A 21,558-nucleotide genomic window follows, 5' to 3' on the forward strand; every position below is an offset into this window, starting at 1 on the left:
CTGTATCTATATATATAATATGTATATATACACTATCAATATTCACATTAGAGAATCTGAACAATTTTATTGAAATTACTTTTTAAGAAAGCCTTCTGCTATGACTTTGGGTCTACATAAAACATTGAGAATTTTCAAGTGTACTTTGTGAAATGAGGCTTCTTAAACCTAAAGAGGATATATTAGTGAAACGTATATGAACATGCTCCCCCCGCCCCCAGATCTGCAAATTTTAGCAGTTACAGCTTCCAAATTACAAACACTAAAACAATTATCTGAAGTCAGTGTTTCCTCTCAGCAGGCTGCTGCAAGCAGAGTTCACTTCCAGAAGAAACTATTGGCAAATTATTCTCAAGATGATGATTGATGAGATGACTTATGCTGTCAAAGACACGATCTTTTGTACGAACCTTCAAAGAAAGGATGCCAGAAGGTAGATTAAAGAGCAAAATACTTTTTCCCTTAACTCTGCATTCCAATTCTCTAAGAATAAAATGATACAACCAGTCATGTCTTAGAGACTGATCTCTCTCCCATCAAAATCAGTGGAAACTTGGCATTTCTGGAGTTTTGCTTCTGTTTTATCTCTTAATCCCATCTACTCTCACCAAACAGATTTTCTGAATAGCTCTTCTTGAAAACTTTGTGTGCAACATTTTATTTCACCATAAGTCTGAATTTTAGGTCAAATTTTCTCCTTTAGGAGACCATCTGCTTCTTTTATCCATTTTCACCTTCTTCATTAGAAAAATCCCTCCAGAGATGCCAAAATCCAACTGTTCTCCATGCACCTCAGCATTTTTGTGCCTTCCTTAACAAAGACCTTCTCCTTCACGTGCTGGAAAATTCCCTCCTCTGAAATCCAAGAACCATATGTACTTGGTTTGGATTTGCCCTGTGCTGCATGATACATCCCTGTGCCTTTGAAATTTGAGGTCAGAGAACACCATTTTTCAAGCCATTTACCTGCACTGTCATCCTGCAAAGTAAATTATTACACCTGTGATAAGAAGAAACTGATATTGCAAAGCAGAAAACAGTTACATTTATCAGGACAAGCCACAAACTAATCTGTATCACAATATAATCTTTAATTATTTAACCACATCTTCATAAAACTTTACCTTCCTATGTTTAAAATTAGATAGGCATACAACTTTCATAGGCAGAGCAGAGGTCCACTGAAGCAAAAAGCTTTGTTCTTTTTTGTGCAGTAAAGCTTGGTGTTGGGATGGCTCTGTGCTGCCTTGAGCAAATGCCTGTGTGCACTGCTCTGAAGTAAGACAAGTCATCTGTTTTCTTTGAACTTTTCTCAGAAATAGAGAACAACTTTTGTTAAAACTTTCCAAAGCCAGTTTAGGTTGTGGTGAGCACCTTGCTTGAAATATTTCAGTCTTCATCATCAAGTTCTGGCAAAAATGCTGAAAACATAACACCAGATGTCACAGGATTAAAAAAGAAACAACTCTGATGGCAAATGATGCTATCTGCTGTCCCCATGTAGTTCTGTCACTGAAGAAAACCAACAGGCTCTCCTAGTTTCTGAAACACAGTCTTGAAAAATCACTCTCAAATTATTCAAAGCTACATTTTCAAAATGAAAAGTTATATTTAAAACAGCAGTAACTTTCTTTATCTATATTCAGATTAACACATTTTCAGCCCATTCAGCTCAGCAGAGATTATTCTCACTATAAGAAATACACTCTGCCATCACTATAGTTCAAGCTCTAATTCTAAAGGCAGCAAAAATCCTGTGGCACTCCATTTTAAGCATCCCTTACCTGAACTAGAGAGGTCAGCAACTGGACAGCTAACTCTACTCTGAAAACACAACCTTAAGAGCTGTAATGTGTCACTGGGTAATCTGTGTATGAAATGAATTTCCAGGCAGCCTTTGTGTGAATTGTTTTTTACAAATAATCATGCCAAGGCCACATGGAAAAAATGCTAGCCGCTGGCATACTGCTGTGGCTGGCCACACATTGGCAAATTATTGATGATTCTCTGCTCTGACAAGCTGCAAATAGGGCTGTCAGGATCACAGCCAACCTAAAGACAGCTGCAGAAGCTGTTGTTCTCAAGCAGTGCTTTCTGAGTGAGGAGTTTCGGAGCCATTTGGTTCCGATGGCACATGACAGGTAGGCTGAGGGAGGGAACAAGAAGATCCGTACACAGGGAGCTCAGCAAGTTAGTGCTGCTCTTAGAGGCAGTGCAGAAAGGATGGAAGGCCTCTGCCCTCTGCAAGAGGAAAATGTTCCAGGAGTCATCACAGGGCCTGAGTACTCCATACCAGTCAGCAGAACAGCAGAGCTCCTGGTAGGACATAGCATTCCCACACTTGCCACATCACACAAGTGTTTTTCTTGCAGTAGCCTGTAACAGCTGTTATGCTGTTAAACAGCTTGGTTTATGTCCGAGGGAGAATTAGGACGTCCTGCTGCAGGAGTCACAAGACTGTGAGCAGAAGTTCAGTGAAGGAGGCCACCCTCCAAGAGGTGTAGGGACACTTCTCCAGGCTGCTGTCCAGGTCAAACCTAGGCTTAGGCAGTTGACACCTAAGAAGTGCAAAATCCTTCTTTGATTGACCTCATTTGGCAAATGTAATTACAACTACCATGGGCGTTCCTCACCACAGCGTTACAGACTCTGCCGGACTGGCATAATTCTGCCACAGGTTTCTCATGTGAAACAGATGCCAACAGGCCAAATCTTGTAAAGGAGTCTCTCATTTATTTTGGGGACTGTCATCTAAAACCATCCTTTACAGAAGAAAATGAGTTGCCCACTCTCAGCTGCCAGAAGCCTCTAATAAAACACATGGCAGTGCTTTCATTCTCTCAGATGTGACTAAGGCTGCCCAGAAGCAGGACAGGGCAGCTGCAGAAAACTGGATCTTCCTTGCCTTCTCCATTCTGATGCTTGTCAGCTATGGGAGTCCCTGTGCATCAAAGAGATGGAAGAAGTTCACCCCATTTCTCTCCTGATTACATGCAGGAAGACATGGAGGGCCTGGTCAGTATCTTGGCTGACAGAGATGTCATGTGGAACTTGCACTGCCACTAGCAGCTTCTCAACAGGATGACTAAGAGGAGGCTTAGACTAGGCTTTTGGCTAAGACTGTATTGCATTGGCCAAATCTTGACTTTGCTGGTGAATCAGGTCTCTACAGCTTCCTGCCATGTGCAGGAATCATGCAGTGGATCTTCTTGCTAGTCATCAGGGAGACAATTGGAAATGTGATTACATACTAGAGATATGAAGCTGTACTACATTGATCAGTTAATGAGCTGTAAATAAGATTAAACACATTTAGAGAAAATGTATAGTCAGAAACCTGTATTACGTAGGAGTCAGTACTTACAGTTCCTTCTGGGTCCACCAAAAGGAGATGCTTGGCTTGTCCATTATGCAGGCCTGTCAGCACATAGGAGCCAGGATTAGTGGTACTCTTCCTCACAAGGAAATCTCCACATTTCTTTAACAGCTGTTCTGCTTCTTTCCTGCTCATCTCTCCTTGATACCATGGCTCTCTACTCAGCTCTTCAGCTACAGTCCAGTCAGCTGCTTGGGATAAAAGAGGACTAGTGCATCCCATGAAAGTGGATTTCGTCAATGCAGCCTCAGACGTTTGGTTCTTGAGGGCATCTTCAAATGGCTCTGGTTATGGAAGTAGAAACAAGGTCAAGATGATTCAGAGGTAAATCATGTTACTAAATGGTAATATTACAGCTATTCTTAACTGGCTTTATTTTGTGTTATAGCCACTTACCTTTATGAAAAAAAAATAAAGGAAGATGTACTGCTGGGCCGACTGATTTAAGAATTATGTTAAGGTTAAGGAGTGCAATATGTTAAAAAATGCATGTTATACACAGAAAGATGATGATAAACATCACAGCAAACCTTGGCAGAAGGTTTTGAAAGGTAAGGATTTTATATCAGTAATGGATGTTGTCAACAGTTGCATTTACGTGCCCTGGTACCAGGCAGAGTTGTCCTTTTGTCTTGCCAGGTATACCGGACAGTTCTACTACAAATAAAGTGCGTAATCGTGAGTACTTGGTGACATTATAGTTATATCTGTTTTTTTCTTCGAGTAACACATTCCTTTAAAAACTATCCATTACTGAGTCTCCCTTCCTAAGGCTATGTCTAGATGGAATCAGTTGCTTTTACCACTCAGCCTAAACCTAGCCTTCACCTAGAAAGAAGGCTTTGCAACGTCGACACCGACTGACACCTTTAATATGGTTAACTACCTAAAGTCACCCTCAGAGAAGCACCCTTAAACCTCATCTAAATCCTGAATTCAGTGTTTACATTTTGTAGAGTGGAATGGAAAGATGTGTCATTAGAGATCCCAATAGCCTTACAGAAATAGTAAACAGCCCAGTGAATGCTTCGTTATATGCTGTACTGACCTATCGGAAGTTATTTTCCCTTGCAAGCCCTTCATCTGGACAACTAGTGCATATTAAAAGAGATACTGTTTTATACCAAATCGACTTGTGGTAGGACATCTGCAGAGCAGTACCATGAAGCAATATACCAGCTCTAAATAGGCTGTTCAGCTGCAAGGAGTACACAACCATGTTTGAATGGGGCCACAGAGAGGTTAATTTACCTCAGAGAAATAGCGTAAATATTGTATTATCACAGCTTACTGATATCTCAAGCAAACTCTTAAGATAAGCTCACATATGCCTTCAACTACACTGCAGTTTGCACTAAGCCCAACACATGTTTAACTTGGCAGGCCACTAACTTAGGCCTCGTTGTCACATTTTCTAGTACTACTTTTCCCTGATGATCCAATGGTTAAAAAATACTAATGAAGGCTGGAAAACAATACATTGTCACTATTGTTAGGAAAAGAATGCATGTAAAATAGAAGCATGTGCATGTTTTAAGTGCACAGTGTGTTAGAAATCAAGGCTAACATCCCATTCAGACAGCAAACGCTTTTCATCACAGATAGATACTGTCTCAACTTTCCTCTCTTCTCCTTTTTTCAATCGAAAATCTCCCTAAGCTGTGGAAACAGAAACAAATCTCACCAAAAACATACCAGGAAGACAATTTTATGTACACTAAGGCAAGACAAATGCAGATATGTTATTCTACAAATAACATACAGACACCAACTGCTTTGTTTCACTGCCTTTTAATTATGTGAATTGAATTAAATAAACCATGTATCAGCAATTGATTGGAGGTAGGAAGGGTAGAAAAGCAAAGACATTTTCTGTACATCAAACTCTTTTCCCCATATTTCATGTTAAGTACCTCTTCTGAAAGAGAGTATGTTTAGATCATACAGAGTGAAGAAATTCTTTACTATAAGGGTAGTGAGGCATGGGAATAGGTTGCCTAGAGAGGCTGTGGATGCCCCATCCCTGGCAGTGTTCAAGGCCAGGCTGGATGGGGCTTTGAGCAACCTGGCCTAGTGGAAGGTGTCTGTGTGCTTGGTAGGGGGATTGCAACTAGGTGATCTTTGAAGCCCCTTCCAAGCCAAACCATTCTACAATTCTATGATTCAAGTCTGAAAACAATGTATATTGGTAGCACCAACATCAAACTATGACTGATGCTTAAACCATTGTTTTACAGCTATGGCTAAGATTGTAATTTTGGAAAAGCTGACTTCAAAGTTGGAAGAGATAGCAGACATATCCAGAGCAAGGGACAACTCAGCCTTCTAATTTGCTCACCAGTTTCTTTGTGCCACAAAGTTTTTGTAGTATGCATTGACTTCCTAGTAACATTTTCACAGGACAGACTGGAGCTAGTTCACCAGCTATTCACTCTTTCGCTTTCCGGGATACAAGCGTCCTGATGTACTTTCCTTCTGATGTAGTTGCCTGAGATGCTAAGGATAACATAGCCTGAAACTCACCTTAGCTCAGATAAAATACAAACTAGCTCCAAATCTTCAGTCACCCTTATTTTAACTTGATCCAACATGATACTACTGTACATTCTAAAATTCACCATAATTCCACCAGGAATATTGAAACATGGAAAATATTTAAATTATTTTTATACAGAACTAATGCATAAACATATTGGGTTGCCTGCTAGAAATAGAATGAATAGGAAGGGAACTCACTCATATCAAACAGATCCTTTCCTGGGCTGCTTTCTTTGGTATCATCTGCTGCTCCACTGAAGGAACTTTCAGCATCCGTCTGAAGTGCCAACAGAGCTTCTATATTTATGTGCTGTGTGTTCACGTATGTTGGCATCTCTGCTGTTGGAGTTACTTGTGATTTCCCTTCTGGCATACTGCAAATATCCAGAGATCCTAGAAAATTCAAGACAGTTTTCTTCTTTTTTGTATTTGACAGAATGATGTTGTTACAATGAATGCCCAAATAACATCACACCTCATCACTACATGTTTAAAATTACTTGGAATGGGAGATGTAAAGTCAATAAATGCAGGACCTAGTTGGGAAAAAAAAATGTTGATGAATGGATTCAGAACTGTGTTTTAACACAGGAGGAGCAGTTATTATTCAGGAGGAAATAAACTTTTGTAAATAAAAACCGTCACTTTCAAAAGTTATATTCAGTTGGGGAGTCATCCGAGGAAGAAATGGAATAAAATGCTCAAATCTACTCAGATTAACAACCGATAATATATTGTATCATTTGAAAATAACATGTCCCCAGAAACACAGTAAAACTGTCACCTGAAGATGGATGGGGTGAAATGTCACATATATGTTTTGACGTGATTTGTTTAAAATTCATAGACAACAGCAAAAAGAAAATTATGCTTTATTTGCTATTTATGAAGCAAAGATCCACGTGCAAACACATTCATTGCTCCACATTTTTTAAAAATTCTGATTTTAGGCTCTTCCTTTGGAAACTTCATCTTGCATACCCTGGATTTTCAGAACATACCATGCAGCTCATCTTTAAGCACCATGGGGTTTTAAGACATATCAAGCTAGAGAGCTGAAGGTTTAGGCCAATACTATTGACAAATTGTTCTGAAAAATATAAGATTATGTGAAGCTGTGCATCTAATAATTTATCCAGAGGTAGTTACTAAATGCTTTTCACTGATATCAGCATTAAAATTTGGACAAAAGGAATCCATCAACAAAGTGTCTTTCTTTGCCTTAAGACTCTGAGGCATCAGACTTTCACACACTTTGCCCACCCGAGACCTCCTGCAGTAGTATTACAGCTAAAACTAGAAAAACTTACCTTGCTTAATAGGCCTGTGATGCCAGTCTTCACTGAATTTGTCCCCTAAGTGACGACTCTGGTAATAGGTTTGCTCTCTTCCCACTCCTGCTGCTGACTAGAATGGACGGACACATATGCAAAGAATTTTTCAATTACCTTTAAAATGCTCAGATATATTTTGAGTGGTCTGACAATTTCCTTGGCTGTATTCTGTGTACTCCCACTCTTCATTTCCGATTCATCATGTCAGAATATATATCTCACAAATCTTTTTGCGTAGGAGTGAGATATTACTGGTGACCTTCATGGAAACCTCCCTGCTTCCTGCTCTTATTAACCCCTCCAATCCCAAATGATACATCATCTCCTCTAGTACTTTTGTCTTCACTTAGCAAGCACCAACAAACCATGCCTGGGAAAAGTGTTCTACAGAAACACACCTGGGACCAGAAGAAACCACGGCACCCTCCAAAGCATGAGATGAAAGACTCACAGTGGTACCAGGAGATGCACTTGGGTACTGAAGGCAGGATGCTGTCCATAAACAAAACATCTCTGGATTTTTGGAGAAGGTCCAGCGCATGACCACCAAGATGATCAGGGAACTGGAGCATTTTCCTTATGAGGAAAGGCTGCGGGATCTGGGGCTGTTTAGTCTAGAGAAGAGAAGACTGAGGGGGGACCTCTCTAATGTTTACAAATATCTAAATGGCGGATGTTAGGAGGTTGGGGCATCTCTTTTTTCTCTTGTATCTAGTGACAGGACAAGAGGTAATAGGAAGAAGGTGAAACACAAAAAGTTCCATTTAAACACAAGGAAAAAACTACTTTACTGTGAAGGTGAGGAAGCCCTGGCACAGGGTGCCTGGGGAGGGTGTGGAGTCTCCTTCACTGGAGTTCTTCAAAACCCACCTACACACATTCCTGTGTGATCCAACCTAGGTGGATCTGCCTCTGCAGGGGGGTTGGATTAGATGATCTCTAAAGGTCCCTTCCAACCCTACCATTCTATGATTCTATGATTTAAGCAAAGTTGTGCTTGATCTGAAAACTATTCTTAGATGGCTATATTGATACTATAATCAAACTTTTGACAGTCATGCTTGTAGAAATATCCAAGCTGACCTCAGTTCAATATGAGATGGGAAACCTACCCAGGAACCTGGCTGAATGCTGATCACTGTTGAGTTATTAACATAATGACCTGTTAGCAATGACTGTACTAGATTGCTTAAATGATTCTGCATCAAATCTTTCCCATTTAGTGTGCACTGTTTGGTGCTCTGTGAAAGAGATGTAGCCATTTCTAGAAATGTGGTAACCCTCAGCAGATTTCTCTTCCTTGAACCTGTGTAACCTTTTAATGCCCTGAGGCACTTGCCTAATTTGTAGCTCACTAGACCTTCAGTCCCTATGCAAAAGGAAACTTGCCACATGTGAAGGGCTGTTAGCTATAAGTGGTCCAAATATATTAATCTTAAGATATATAATTTAAGAAATCTTGGATCCATCACCAAGAGGTCAGAGATGCATCTACACTGACCTGAACTGTGTCTACAGCAGAGGGAAGCCTTGCTTTGAGCCTGGCGTCAAAGAAGCCACCAGGGGGGGGCATTTTATTTGGGATGTTGTTGTAATAAGGATGTTCTGTTGCCTCCTTATCTTCCTCCATCCATGGCTCATCCAAACTCTGCATTCTGCAAGAAAGTGGATGCTTTTAATTTGCTTCTCATTTGCAAAACACTTACAGATAAGTGCAGCATGTTAGGACTTCCTGTCAGGGTAGCAGTGCTGTGTATTTTTTTGACACTTGAGCATTGTAAGTCAGGAAGCAATGATGAATCATGTGGCAAACCTTCCCTCTTTAGACAAACTAATCTAAACCTCATTTGGAATGGATGAAATTCTTTGTGCTAAGGATGTTTTCACTTATCTTTAAAGACCATTATAAATCACATTAAACAAATAATTTTATTTAAGCTTACAGTAGCATTTGTAATATTGTCATTACTTGATTGATTAACTAAGCTCTAAAACTTTAATTATGGCTGCTCTACCACCAATATAAATCTGGAAGAACTTCATGAAGTCAAAAGATTCAACAGGCATTTACACAAGACTAAAGTGAGTATAGAATGCTTCCAGTTCTGGGTAGTAGCATTTTAAATTCACCATGCACATTTTACCCTGATATAGCATATAGCAATCTATGTTGAAAATCCAGCTCAACAAAGAAAGCAGAATGCTATACCCCAGCCTTTTAAACATATATAAGCAGACACACTTTATATCTTTCAGAAAACAACACAGTCAAAGCCTCTGTACAAAACATTCTATTTCTAAAAACTTTACTTTGGTTAATAGAAAAAATAGTGAAATATTACTAGTCATTTTGGAAGCAGAGAAACTCTATCTTAGTTCACCTAAATTAAGAGCTGCTGTGACAGGAACAATGAGGAACTGCCACAAATAACACCCATTCTTGGCCATCTGACTCTGCCTACTAGCTACAACAGAAATAGCATCATTTCACTGTGAAATCCATATTTAGCCCATTCTTTTGAAATGTCTGTGCTCCTTTCATATGCATTAGGCAAACACTGTTTTGTTAATTCAGCAGAAATCTCTTTTTCAAAGTATTTAAAACTCATTTCTCCCCAGGAACTTTGTCCACAGCACATTTTATTAAGTAAATACAAAGCTAAACAAGTTCCTTTATCAGTCTTGTGCAGTGATACTCACCTGTCATGGAAAGTAGGTATCTTAGAGGGGCATCGCAAGTATTGCTTAAATCGAAGTTCAAATGCTTGCCCGATGGTGCTGATGACATCCTGGGCGAGGCCATCACAGCATTCCAGTATATGACAAGCTAAATGAAAAAGATTTGACACGTCATTGTTCATCTTATGGTGGGATGCACTTAACTATGACAAAACACACAGCACTCAAAATTGACTTATTCATGGTGTGCACATTTCAATAAAACTTAATTCTGGCAATAATGGATTTCAGACAATAGCATCCTTTTAAAGATTAAATAAAATTTCTCTGCTGTGTAACTACAATAGACCACAAATCAGTTCCACAATTTTAACAAGTCCAAAAAGACAGGAACTCTCATAAAATTTCACTTCTTATTACCTGAATGCAATAGATTATATGAGATTTCCAAGCTTTAAATTGCAATTACAACAATATTAGTGGATGGTAACAACAAAAAAAATCTTTATTTTCCTCAATTTTATTCCTGCTTCAGCTTTATGTCTAACCACCTCAAGTTTGCAACCTGTTCGCTTCCTTTGATTTTCCAGAATTTGCCAATTAATGGTAACTAGGACACTTCTTGGATCCCAGGAGATGATCTGATCCCATTAATACAGAGTCTGGTACCTTTTCCTCCTTGCCTGTTTGAAGACACTCCCAGAAAACTGTGGGATAACTGGGGAGCACAGAGGCAAGACTCTGGTTATCTCTAGCACTCCTCCATGTGCCACCCCTCTGAACCCACTGTGACAGAGACAGTAAGGAGGGAGGCTGTCAACACAAGTTCTATTTTTACGGGAAACCAAGAAAACCTTACCAGCTGTCTGAGCAGCCAAATCTGTCCTGGTTTGAAATCAGAGAGTGGCTCAAAGGCATCATCTTATGTGATAGTGTAAACAACTGAACTCATGAAAATTTTACTCAACACTGCAGGAACTTAGATTAGGTATTAAGAGCTGGAAGCTATAAGATCTGAACAAAAAATACCCTGGTGATATTTAGAAAAGCTCTTGCAAGTTCATTTTCTATATTCAGTGCTGAACAAGCACGTGGTCTACTGGTTAGTGTCTGAACTGGATTTGAAACTCTGGTTCTTTCTCAACTCTTGCCACATTACAGTGGGACCCTGTTCAAAGTTATCGATTTCTATCACCACTGACTACTTTTAATGACCTGAATATAAATTCTTCAGCTGAAAAACTACCTTGTAGTATGTGCCCAATGTTCAGCTCAGTGGACTCAAGTGTGTTGGGTGCCAATTTCCTACAAATAATGGTTGGTCTTGACATTTGTGGGACATAATTTTAGTTAAAGCAATATAGAGAGACCAAAGAGGTTTAGCAACAACTTTTCAGAGGCTGATCAGCTGGACAGACTTTTGAAGAAGACAGAATAAAGGGCCAAGAAACCTGCAACTATGCAGGTGTGAAATAACCAAGGCACCAAGCTGTCCCTCCCACAGCAGCAGATTCTCACACAGGGTAAGATGGCACCATGGTGCTGCCCTGCTAAACACAGTGATGCTTCTCGCACAGGGATCCAGTGATACTCTCTCCTCTGCCTGTCAGAGGCAGACTCTCTTGGCTAGCAGCAGGATGTTTGCTGTTTAGCCTCTCTGCACCACTGCTGGCAGCAGTGAGCAATCAGCCTCAAAGTAAGGTGCAGACTTATCTCCATGAACATGGACCAAAAGTAGTTAGGCTGAACAAGCCTATAATTTTTTCACTCTGTAACTACAGTGGGGATTTAAAGAGGTTAGATTGCTCACTGCTAAACCTGTCTGTAGCTGAAATGAAGCATGAGTCATTAAGTAGTTTCAGTAGGTGACATAATGAGCAACCTGTTTCCTAGGATACATGAATGGACTTCCAGCAGGTAAGAGGTGTGCTTCTTGTAAAAAGATGAGAAGGTTTGGCTCACACGGAGATGATTTCTTGTGAATGTTACAGTGGAAGATAGCCTTTTGCTTGCTAGATACAGAATATTAAGCATGAAGAGAGCTTGTCCATCTCTGGGACAAAATGAGTCTAATGTGCAAGTGAAAGCTACAGTGCTAGTGTCAGTAACAGCAGCAGTAACATTTTTGCTAACATCAGTAACAGCAGCAGTAACATTTTCACTAGATACAGAAGTAAATTCGAACTCTCTTTCAAAGTGATTTGCAAATAACACAAAGACTGACAGGATGACCAGTAATGGTGAAAGAGGGCAGTCCAGATCCCTTGGTCAATTAGATTCTTAATAAAATGTGGTTTAATATTGATGTGGTGGTCTAACCCTGGCTGAGTGCCAAGAGCCCACCAAAGGCACTCTGCTACTCTACCCCCCTAAGCTGAACAGGGAAAAGAAAATGTAACCAGAGCACACAGGTTGAGGTAAGGACAGAGACATCACTCAGCAATTACTGTCATGGGCAAAACAGACTTGAATTGTGGAAATTTGTTTAATTTATTACCAACCAAATCAGACAATGGTAATGAGAAACCAAAAAATAAATCTTAAACCACCTTCTCACTACCCCTTTTTTCTTCCTGGGCCTCTACATCCTTCCTTCCAGTGGTGCAGAGGTTTGAGGAATGGGAATTATGGTCAATTCGTCACAGATTGTCTCCTCCTCAGACTTTCTCTACTCCAGCGTGGGAGATAGTCCTCCGTGAACTTCTCCAATGCAGGTCTTTCCCATAGGCTATAGTCCTTTCCCAAAATGCCCCAGTGTGGGTCACTTCCAGGGAGGCAGTCCTTCAAGAACAGGCTGCTCCAGCACAGATCCCCTATGGAGTCATGAGTCCTGCCAGAAAACCTGCTTCAGCATGGGCTCCTCTATCCACAGATTCCTAGGTCCTGCTAAGAACTTGTTCCAGCACAGGCTTCCTATGGGATCACAGACTCCTTTGAGTATCTGTTCACTGCAGTGTGGAGTACTCCACATGCTGCGAGTGGATCTCTGCTCCACCGTGGCCTCCATGGACTGCAAAAGTAGGGCCTGCCTCACCATGGGCGGCATGACAGGTCACAGGGAATCTCTGCCCTGAGCCTGGAGCACCTCCTCCCTCTCCTTCTCACTGATCTTTGTGTCTGCAGTACTATTGCTCTCTCATTCTCACTCTCCCCTCTTGCTGCAGTTTTGCTTCTGCAAACAGTAACTCTCCTTTTTACCTTCCTAAAAATGTTAATCAGAGAGGTGTTACCACCATCACTAATTGCATCAGTCTTGTTAAGCACCAGGTCTGTGTTGGAGCTGACTAGCACTGTGTCTGTCTGATATAGCAAAAGCTTCCAGCAGCTAGTCACATATAAAGTCACTGATCTGCAAACACTCATGTACACATGCAATGGGGCAAAGCTACCATGGAAAGCTGTGACACAGAAAGATCAAAGATCACAGCATGGAAGAATCTCACATGAGGTAACAGTGCTTCACTGCAGAGAAAAAAAAAAAAAAAAAAAAGGCTTATTAGAAACTAGCTAATGAGGAGACAAAAGCAAGAAAGAACAGGAAGGTGCAGCCTCTGTAATAGATTCATGACATTAATAGTAGACTGCTCCAAACAATAACAGGCATCACCTACCTTTGAAAACAATGCAGAAAAAGAAGGTGGAATAGAAACTATCTGAAGGGTGGAGGATGTGCACTGCAGCTGGAGATCTACAGTGTTCACTCTGTCAAACTGTTCCTAAAGATAACTGAGAAATAACTGGAACTAAATACACTGTAGGAAGACAATACCGATTGCTTAGATGACCCCTCAATCTAGGATAGACTAGATCAACAAGAAACAGTGACAGGAAGCTAAGGTTAAACATATTCAACCTATCTCTAATAAACATTGTCCATGAAACTGTTTTTACACAGAATCCACTCACACAAGAATGGAAAACGAAGTGCAAGGCTCCTTCAAACCATACCATGCAAATCTCTCGCCTGCAATGCTGGTCCACCACACTGATATCTCTCAGAATAATTAAACAGGTCTCCAGTTTAACAGAAGGGTATTGCTAAAGCAGGTGTGGTGGAGAGCAGCTCTGCACCATACAGCCATGATCCAATGCCAGAGTCTTTCTAACTGGGGACACATGATATTGGAACATAAAAAGTACAGCAGAGAGCTGGACTATCCTACTGCCTCCCACTCCCCATAAGTTTTCAAGATGTTTCTCTAATATTTAGCTTATTAGCATGTTTAGTGCAAATATTATGAGATAACATTCTCAAGTCTGGAAATCTCTGCACATGGACACAACAGATTGTTGAGGTATCTGAAATCATTAAAGGTGACAAAATACAGAAGTTACAGAATTAGCTGTGCCCATGGTAAGGTGGTAGCTCAAGGTTTGCAGAATTGCTATTCTGGAGTTAAAGTGTCTGAATTCTGCAGAAATCCTGTTGAAGTACTTGAGCCTTTTTTTGGCGATTTTTTTTTTCTCTAAGAATGTATGAATAATAAATAGTTTCTCAGGTGCATTATACAAAACTTTGTATCTAGCATTAAGACCTAGTGATGCCTCCTCCTTTACAAGCAGGAATGTTTTCCATACCTATTATTTCAGACTGCAATTTGTACTTTTTATAATTCCCTTTTATTTTTGAGAAAATGAACTGAGTCTTAGTCTTTGAAGACAATCAATAAGAAGCTCCTTGTTCCTAACTTAAGAATAAAACTTTGGATAAATCTGCAGTGGGAAAGAAGATTACCATCTCCAGCAGGCTGTCTTGGAAGCTCTCTATTTGGTAAAGAATCTGATTCTGCTAGGACAAATGAGGCATGTACTGAGAAGACCTAATGGATTCACCTGCCTCATCAGAGGACTTAACTAAAGGACTGTTTGTTTCTTACACAGTGATTGGGTGTACATAAGAGTTAGTTGCCAAGAGGCTCATGCAGGCAAGTAAGGCAAGTTTTTTTTTTTTTAAGAGATGAAGATAATCAGAGTAATGTTTGGAGATAAACTACAGGCAAGATCTCTTCCAAGCTTGACAATCAATTTGTGCATGCATGTTCCTTATTGTTACACAATCTTTCCATGACTCTGTCAAAGGCAATCTTTTTATTGGGCTGCTTTTTTTTTCTGGGGGAAAAAATACAACTGAATTATACAATGAACAATTCAAGTTTCTCAAAGGGAAAAAAATGCCAAAAAGACATTTCAAACTTACCTCTCCGATTAACAGGATCCTTAGCTACATATGCAACATAGTCAGTTGTATCCTGTCAAAAAATTAAAACATCTACAATGAATGCAAAAAAACCCTTTCACTTAACATAGTAAAAGGTTACAGGCCAGGCTATGCATATTCCTGCAGGCAGAGCCTCAAATGGTACGTTTTAGTCTACAATTGTATACTCCTTAAACCTCATATAAACTTTTATGGATTTGGGTACAGATCCCACCACCTTCTTTTCTTCAGAGTGTGACTTATTCCAGCAGAAATCAAAAACCTTTTCCAAGTCTTTTGCAAATGAATTGAGCAAATCTAGTAGGTTTTAGATCAGGCTTCATTTAGAAGGGAGTAGAATTTAAGTCCTCATCTTCAAAGTACCCAGAGATTTTGGTTCAGAAAGTGAGTAAACAACTGGTTCTGTGGCAGAGAGAGTGGGAGTAACAGCTTTGCACCCTAGAAATACTGAGCAGTGGTGTTTATTCATGTGTGATAAGCCGGCACATTTATTTTACTGACTACAATGTCATATGGCACAAAGATGCTCAGTCACTGCTTGGCTGTGACAAGCAGAATCCCAGGATGCTCCCCGCCAGTCCATAGGCTACCCACAGCCATCCCTGTTGCCACATGCTAGATGGATTTTCTGCCAAGAGCAGGCTCACTTATTTGGGTTTTAGAATTCTTTTTGCTTGCTCTCTTGCTACACTCAATCTGCTGTGCACAAGTGGAATAGGCTTTTATAATTTTCCAGATGAAACAGAATGGCCAGAGCTTCCAGGAAATATGAGGCCCTCTGGCACATCTGGAGAAATGCTATGTATCCTTGATGCAATCAGGAAGCCCTTAGTAGGCATGCCAGGCTGGTCAGGTATAGTTAAATCTAACTGAGGTATGTTTGGGAAACACTATGTCTGGCTGCATAAATTTACCCAAAGCCTTTTCAAACAACTGATCCAAGACCGCTGACAACTACTTCAAGGTCTAATATCATAATAAACATCAGTCTTTAATTGAAAGATAGACTTCTTTAGCTTAGGTTTCTGTAGTAAAAGCACACACCATCAACACCCACCCAAAACAAATCACTGTGCTGCATAAATTGTATAATTTCCTTCCTAAGGACAGGGGAAGGGAAATGATGAAGCACATTCATGATTCCGGTGACTTATGTGTAGCCATAACACTTAATGCACTATTGGAAGGCTCTCAGACACAATGGTAATGAGGCTGCTCTGTAAAAAACAAGCAGGACAAAAAATAGCCCAAAAAAATGATTTTGTCCAATCGTTTCTTAAGGACTCAGTGACATAGCGTCTGGGCAACAACTTCAGTGGAAGTAATGATGAATAACAACAAGTAAAAGGACAAGAAAAGTGGCTATGTCTATACTAGTCAATAATACAAAGCCAGGGTAAAAGCATGAGTTATCCCACAGTTGACAGTACCACTTAATTGTTGCCACTTTCCGTTGCCTGGCTATGCTGGTTTCCCACGTCATTCTCTGAAACTTTCTGGGGAATTAAGCACATGCTTGGTATTGATCTCAAGAGGGTACTGGAAGGAAAGGAAGTGAACACATGGATACAAATTTCACTGTGCTGTTAAGTTTCAGGGCCAGAAAACAGGCAACAGATCATTTTGTTTGCTAGTACAGACATAGCTAATGGGTACATTTATGTGTGAGTAAATCATAGATTTATCTCATAGCTAGTGTGGGTGTGAGAGATTGGAACCACCTACTCTTTATTTCATCTAAAGCTCTCAGATTCAAGCTGACAGTGATAAACCATTAAGAACCTAAGGTGGGCACATTTTAAAGTGGCTAAATTAGAAGACTCCTATCAAAAGGCTATACAGAGCTGGCCTGATGCAAGCAAAGTGCTCCCTGACATTCAAGGAAGGAAGACAAGGATGGATGCGCTATAATTTTTGCTTCAAAGAAATTGCATTGTGGTGTTAAAATCTGGAGCCAGGGCTGAAACTGAAAAACTACTGCCTTCAGGGACCTCTGAGAGACCTGCCTTATTAGACCTTATGAGATCTGCCTCTGAAATTTCAGCAGGCATCTCTAAAAACAGACATCTTCTCTTGCAGCTTGGAAATAGCCACCTCAAATAACTATAGATGAAAATTGTTTAGTGTATCATAAGGAAGGGAAACAGAAATCTAAAGCAGATTGAGAATGTAGTCTTGGAAGTGAACTAAAAATAATTCTGAAATAGTGTATGAAAGGATTTGGTGGGTAGATTTTTAGGCACCCATGTACTGACATGGGCAAAAACTGTCTGAGTCATTGCAAAGAATATTGAAAAAATACATATGGTACAGGACTGTGGTACACTTCTCAAATGGATATGTTTTGAATGAGGAAGATAATTAACAATTAGGGAATGGGAGGAAAGTTACAAAGCCAATTGCTGGCATGAATGTGTGGCAGCCAGAGTAGAAAAGTGGATGGGGTGAGAAGTGGGGTCAGTTTAGCTTGTAAATAAACCAAACTTCAAAATTCAAAATAAAGGAAGTATTTCCCAAAGAAACATAGACAGAGATGTGTGTTCCTAGTTCAATATGGCTTTCCTTCATCCATTTTAAATCGCATATGAGGAGATGAGCTCATGAGCTGGAGCCCGGGTACGCCTGGGCAACACAGTTTGGTGTTGGCAACCCTCCACCACACAGAAATCACTAGGGGCCAATGGAAGTTATGTCTGGATGACCCTCAGGTGGTTTAATAAAGCTGTGATCTAAATCACATCCTTTCATCTTGTCTTCTTCCATGTGCACACAGGATAAAGGAAGCATCTGCTTTATGAGCAGGCTTTTGAATTAAAGTTGTGTCAGATAATAACTGAGACAAGCCTGTAGAATGTCATTAGAAACTCAAACCCACCCTCTCCATCCCCAGAATGAGACCACCATGCAGTGGGTTTACTGGAAATGCAACTTTACATTTTCACTGTTTCTTGTAGGCTTCCTTACACCATTCAATTTTATTTCTCTGGTAGCATGTTGAGTTGGCAGCACGTTTTTTTTCTGTCTAAAACACTTGGATGAGCTTGTTTACTCCAATTCCAATCTCTACTGCTGCTCGTCACCTCTTTCCTGGTAAATCACTCTATCAGTGGGCAGTGTGCAATGATGTTTCCAGGACTTAGCATTTTGGATGGCAGATAGGGAGTGAAGAATCTTCTTACAGAGGCTGGGAACTGTGCTAATCACTCCTCTGCCCACTTCAAGAATTGTTCATTTACAGCATCCATTACAATCTGTTGTATTTCAAAGCTGCTATTGTTCCATTATCTGTTCCCCAAATAATTATGATATGGTATCCTTTTCCCTTCTGGAAATGAACTGAGCTCAACTAAGTATGTTAATGCTGAAGTTTGCCCTTATGTTTACTGAGGATAGTGAAATGAATAGAGAAAGTGCCAGGGATCTTCAGTTTGTCAGAGTTTAACTAAGAGAATTAGCTCACAAAGCAGGGCAGAAATTGCCTTATGTGTAGTACAAGTACTTTTTAAGCTCATTTAATATGCCTTTGAATGGACTGCTTATACATACAGGGAAAAGTGCAACAGGCAGGATTCTGCCTTTTGAACTAAATGGACCAAACATGTAGCTGTACCTGGAAGCTTTGCAAAACTAGAAAGAAATACCCAGGCTGTTCCTGAAAGCCTGTCTTCAAGATGCATGAGTGTAGCGGGTATACTTGAAGGTAATACTTGACACGGTTTTCTCAATGCACACTTAAAGATGAGGAGAAGAAGAAGAAAAAAAAAGCATGCATTGCTATAAATATAACTGCAACATAGTCTATTATTGTAAAAAGTACAAAATGAAAAACAGGCAGGGCAAAAATCGAGTTGGCCAATTACCAGTGGTGTCCCCCAGGGCTCAGTGCTGTGGCCTGTTCTGTTTAATATCTCTAACAATGATCTAGATGAGGGAATTGAGTGCACCCTCAGTAAATTCACAGATGACACCAAGCTGAGTGGGAGAATAGACCTGCTTGAGGGCAGGAAGGCCCTTCAGAGGGACCTGAACATGCTGCAGCTATGGGCCAAGGCCAATTGTACCAGGTCCAACAAGGCCAAGTGCCAGGTTACGCACTTTGGCCACAACAACCCCAGGCAATGCTGCAGGCTTGGGGCAGAGTGGCTTGAGAGTTGTCTTGTGGAAAAGGATCTGAGAGTGTTAACTGACAGCCGGCTGAACACGAGCCAGCAGTGTGCCCAGGTGGCCAAGAAGGCCAGGGGAATCCTGGTTTGTATCAGAAATGCTGTGGACAGTAGAACCAAGGAGGTGATTGTCCCCCTGTACTCAGCGCTGGTGAGGCCACACCTTGAATACTGTGTCCAGTTCTGGAATCCTCACAAGAGCTGCTAGAGCATGTCCAAAGATGGGTAATGAAGCTAGTGAAGGGTCTAGAGAACAGGTCTCATGAGGAGCAGCTGAGGGAGCTGGGGATGTTTAGTCTAGAGAAGAGGAGGCTGAGAGGAGACATGATCAGTCTCTACAAATACCTGAAGGGGAGTTGTAGTGAGGTGAGTCAATCTCTCCAGTAACAAATAATAGAACAGGAGGAAACAGGCTCAAGTTGTGCCAGTGGAGATTTAGATCAGACATTAAGAAAACTTTTTTACTGAGAGGCTTATTAAAGCATAGGAACAGGCTGTCCAGGGAGGTGGTGGTGTCACCATCTGTATTCAAAAGACACATAGATGAGGTGCTGAGGAATATGGTTTAGTTTAGTGATGGGCCTGGCAGTGTGAGGTTAGTGTTCGGACTTGACCTTAAAGGTCTTCTCCAACTCTAACAATTCTACGAAAATTCACAGGCTACCCATATGACTATACTACGTTACTCTCAAAAACAGAGCCCTGCCTATCAGTTGTTGCACGAATGCTCACAGTCTGAATGTTCACAGCCCTTTGATTTTTTTTTTTTTTGCTGCAGTTATTCACAGAGGAGGATTTACAACTGCTTGTCAGTCATTTCCCTCAAAAACAGTTTGATGGCAACAATCAAGAACAATTTATGAAACAAGAAACAGGAGCTATTGTGCCTATAGTTTTCTTTCAGTAAGATATGCAATAAATTTTGTCAAGCATTCCTCATAAAGCAATATATATATGTAGGGTATAGCTTTAAAGAAATGCTTACCGGATCACCTCCAGACGCAAAAGAAATGGATTGCATATGGTGATTTGCTATGATCTGTATGGATCAGAAAGAAGACGTGTGAGTCAGTAAGTTTTCTTACAGTTTACCCTTTTGATTTCTTTTTTTGTTTGCTTGTATAGGCGAGGAAATAAAAAAACAAGATGAAATTGACTTCTGCATTTCACCTACAAGGAGCACAAAGAATAACATGATAATATAAACAAACTTAAGGATGAATGGTCTGGTGCTCTTTAAAATGTAGCAATATGTGGGAAAATTGCTAAGCTTGCTCAGAACTTTTAAAAATCATACATATGTATCATACAGTACCTTTGGAGAAATTTTAATCTGTTAAAGCTACCTTTATTACAGATAGTGATGAATGGAGTAAAGGGTCTTATTCATCAAAATACTTTTTCACTGATGCCACTTTGCTGAAATCAATTAAATCACACCAATCTGCACACCAGCTAAGGATCCTCACATTGGCTGCAAAACATACAGTGTCATTTTATGCTTCAAACATCAAGATGCTTGCAATATACAAACAGAGTTTTGAATCTAGCTGCAATGTAGCATTTTGGACAAAATCTCAGACATACTCCAGGGCATTTGAAATTCAATTTGCTTATGTACAATTCGAAATAGTATATTTCTCTGGAAAGAGACAAATTTTCATGAACCTATAATACATGGAGAAAAGCCCTGTTCCATTGCTATTCTGAGATTTAACTTATGAAATCTTTTCAATAATTATATCATGTAACAACCAAGAAAGAAAGGTCATTTCAAAAGAAACTCCACTTGATCATTTGACTCACAGAAACCACGACAAGAAATTTGTCTGGTGCAGGACAGGCCTCTTACTTAGTGCCTCAGAGTATGTAATATTGGTCTCTTGGATCTTATTTGTTCAGTTTGGAGAGGGTGCCACATACCTTAGAAAACAGTTTTGGGGGGAAAAAAATGACGTTCTATGTTGTTTTTTCCATCCTGCATTTTAAACACCTGAGCTAGAAACTGTCTTCCTCGAAAAGAAAAATCCTGACAAGAGTTTTTCTGAATCTTGTTGCTTCACTAAGTCAGAGAGAGTTGACAACTATTTGTAGTGCTTCTTTCATTTAAAGGGTGCTTAATTTTCAATTCCTGATTGTCCCATACAGCCTCTGAAGATGCAGTTAATTTTTATGTGTTCAGTGGCAGGCCACCATTCCCTTACTCATCAGTGATAATTTTCTTCTCTTCTTCCCATAAAGAAGTGACCT

At 40.2% G+C, this 21,558-nt stretch overlaps 1 protein-coding gene across 1 annotated transcript in view; it reads right to left on the reverse strand.

Moving 5' to 3' along the window:
- Positions 1 to 281: 281 nt before the first annotated feature.
- The window catches only part of SHC3 (SHC adaptor protein 3), a 59,477-nt gene continuing 38,200 nt past the window's right edge, over positions 282 to 21,558 (reverse strand). Inside the window, exons 5-12 of the mRNA XM_010206906.1 lie at positions 20,294 to 20,347; positions 15,125 to 15,176; positions 9,949 to 10,075; positions 8,750 to 8,903; positions 7,225 to 7,321; positions 6,113 to 6,307; positions 3,365 to 3,660; positions 282 to 410 (exon numbers count right to left, since the gene is read on the reverse strand). Of these exons, the coding sequence (XP_010205208.1) occupies positions 282 to 410; positions 3,365 to 3,660; positions 6,113 to 6,307; positions 7,225 to 7,321; positions 8,750 to 8,903; positions 9,949 to 10,075; positions 15,125 to 15,176; positions 20,294 to 20,347 (1,104 nt within the window). The remainder of the gene's footprint in view (positions 411 to 3,364; positions 3,661 to 6,112; positions 6,308 to 7,224; positions 7,322 to 8,749; positions 8,904 to 9,948; positions 10,076 to 15,124; positions 15,177 to 20,293; positions 20,348 to 21,558) is intronic.

This window comes from Colius striatus, chromosome Z (genome assembly GCF_028858725.1).
Source record: "Colius striatus isolate bColStr4 chromosome Z, bColStr4.1.hap1, whole genome shotgun sequence".
In the NCBI taxonomy this organism is placed as follows: domain Eukaryota; kingdom Metazoa; phylum Chordata; class Aves; order Coliiformes; family Coliidae; genus Colius; species Colius striatus.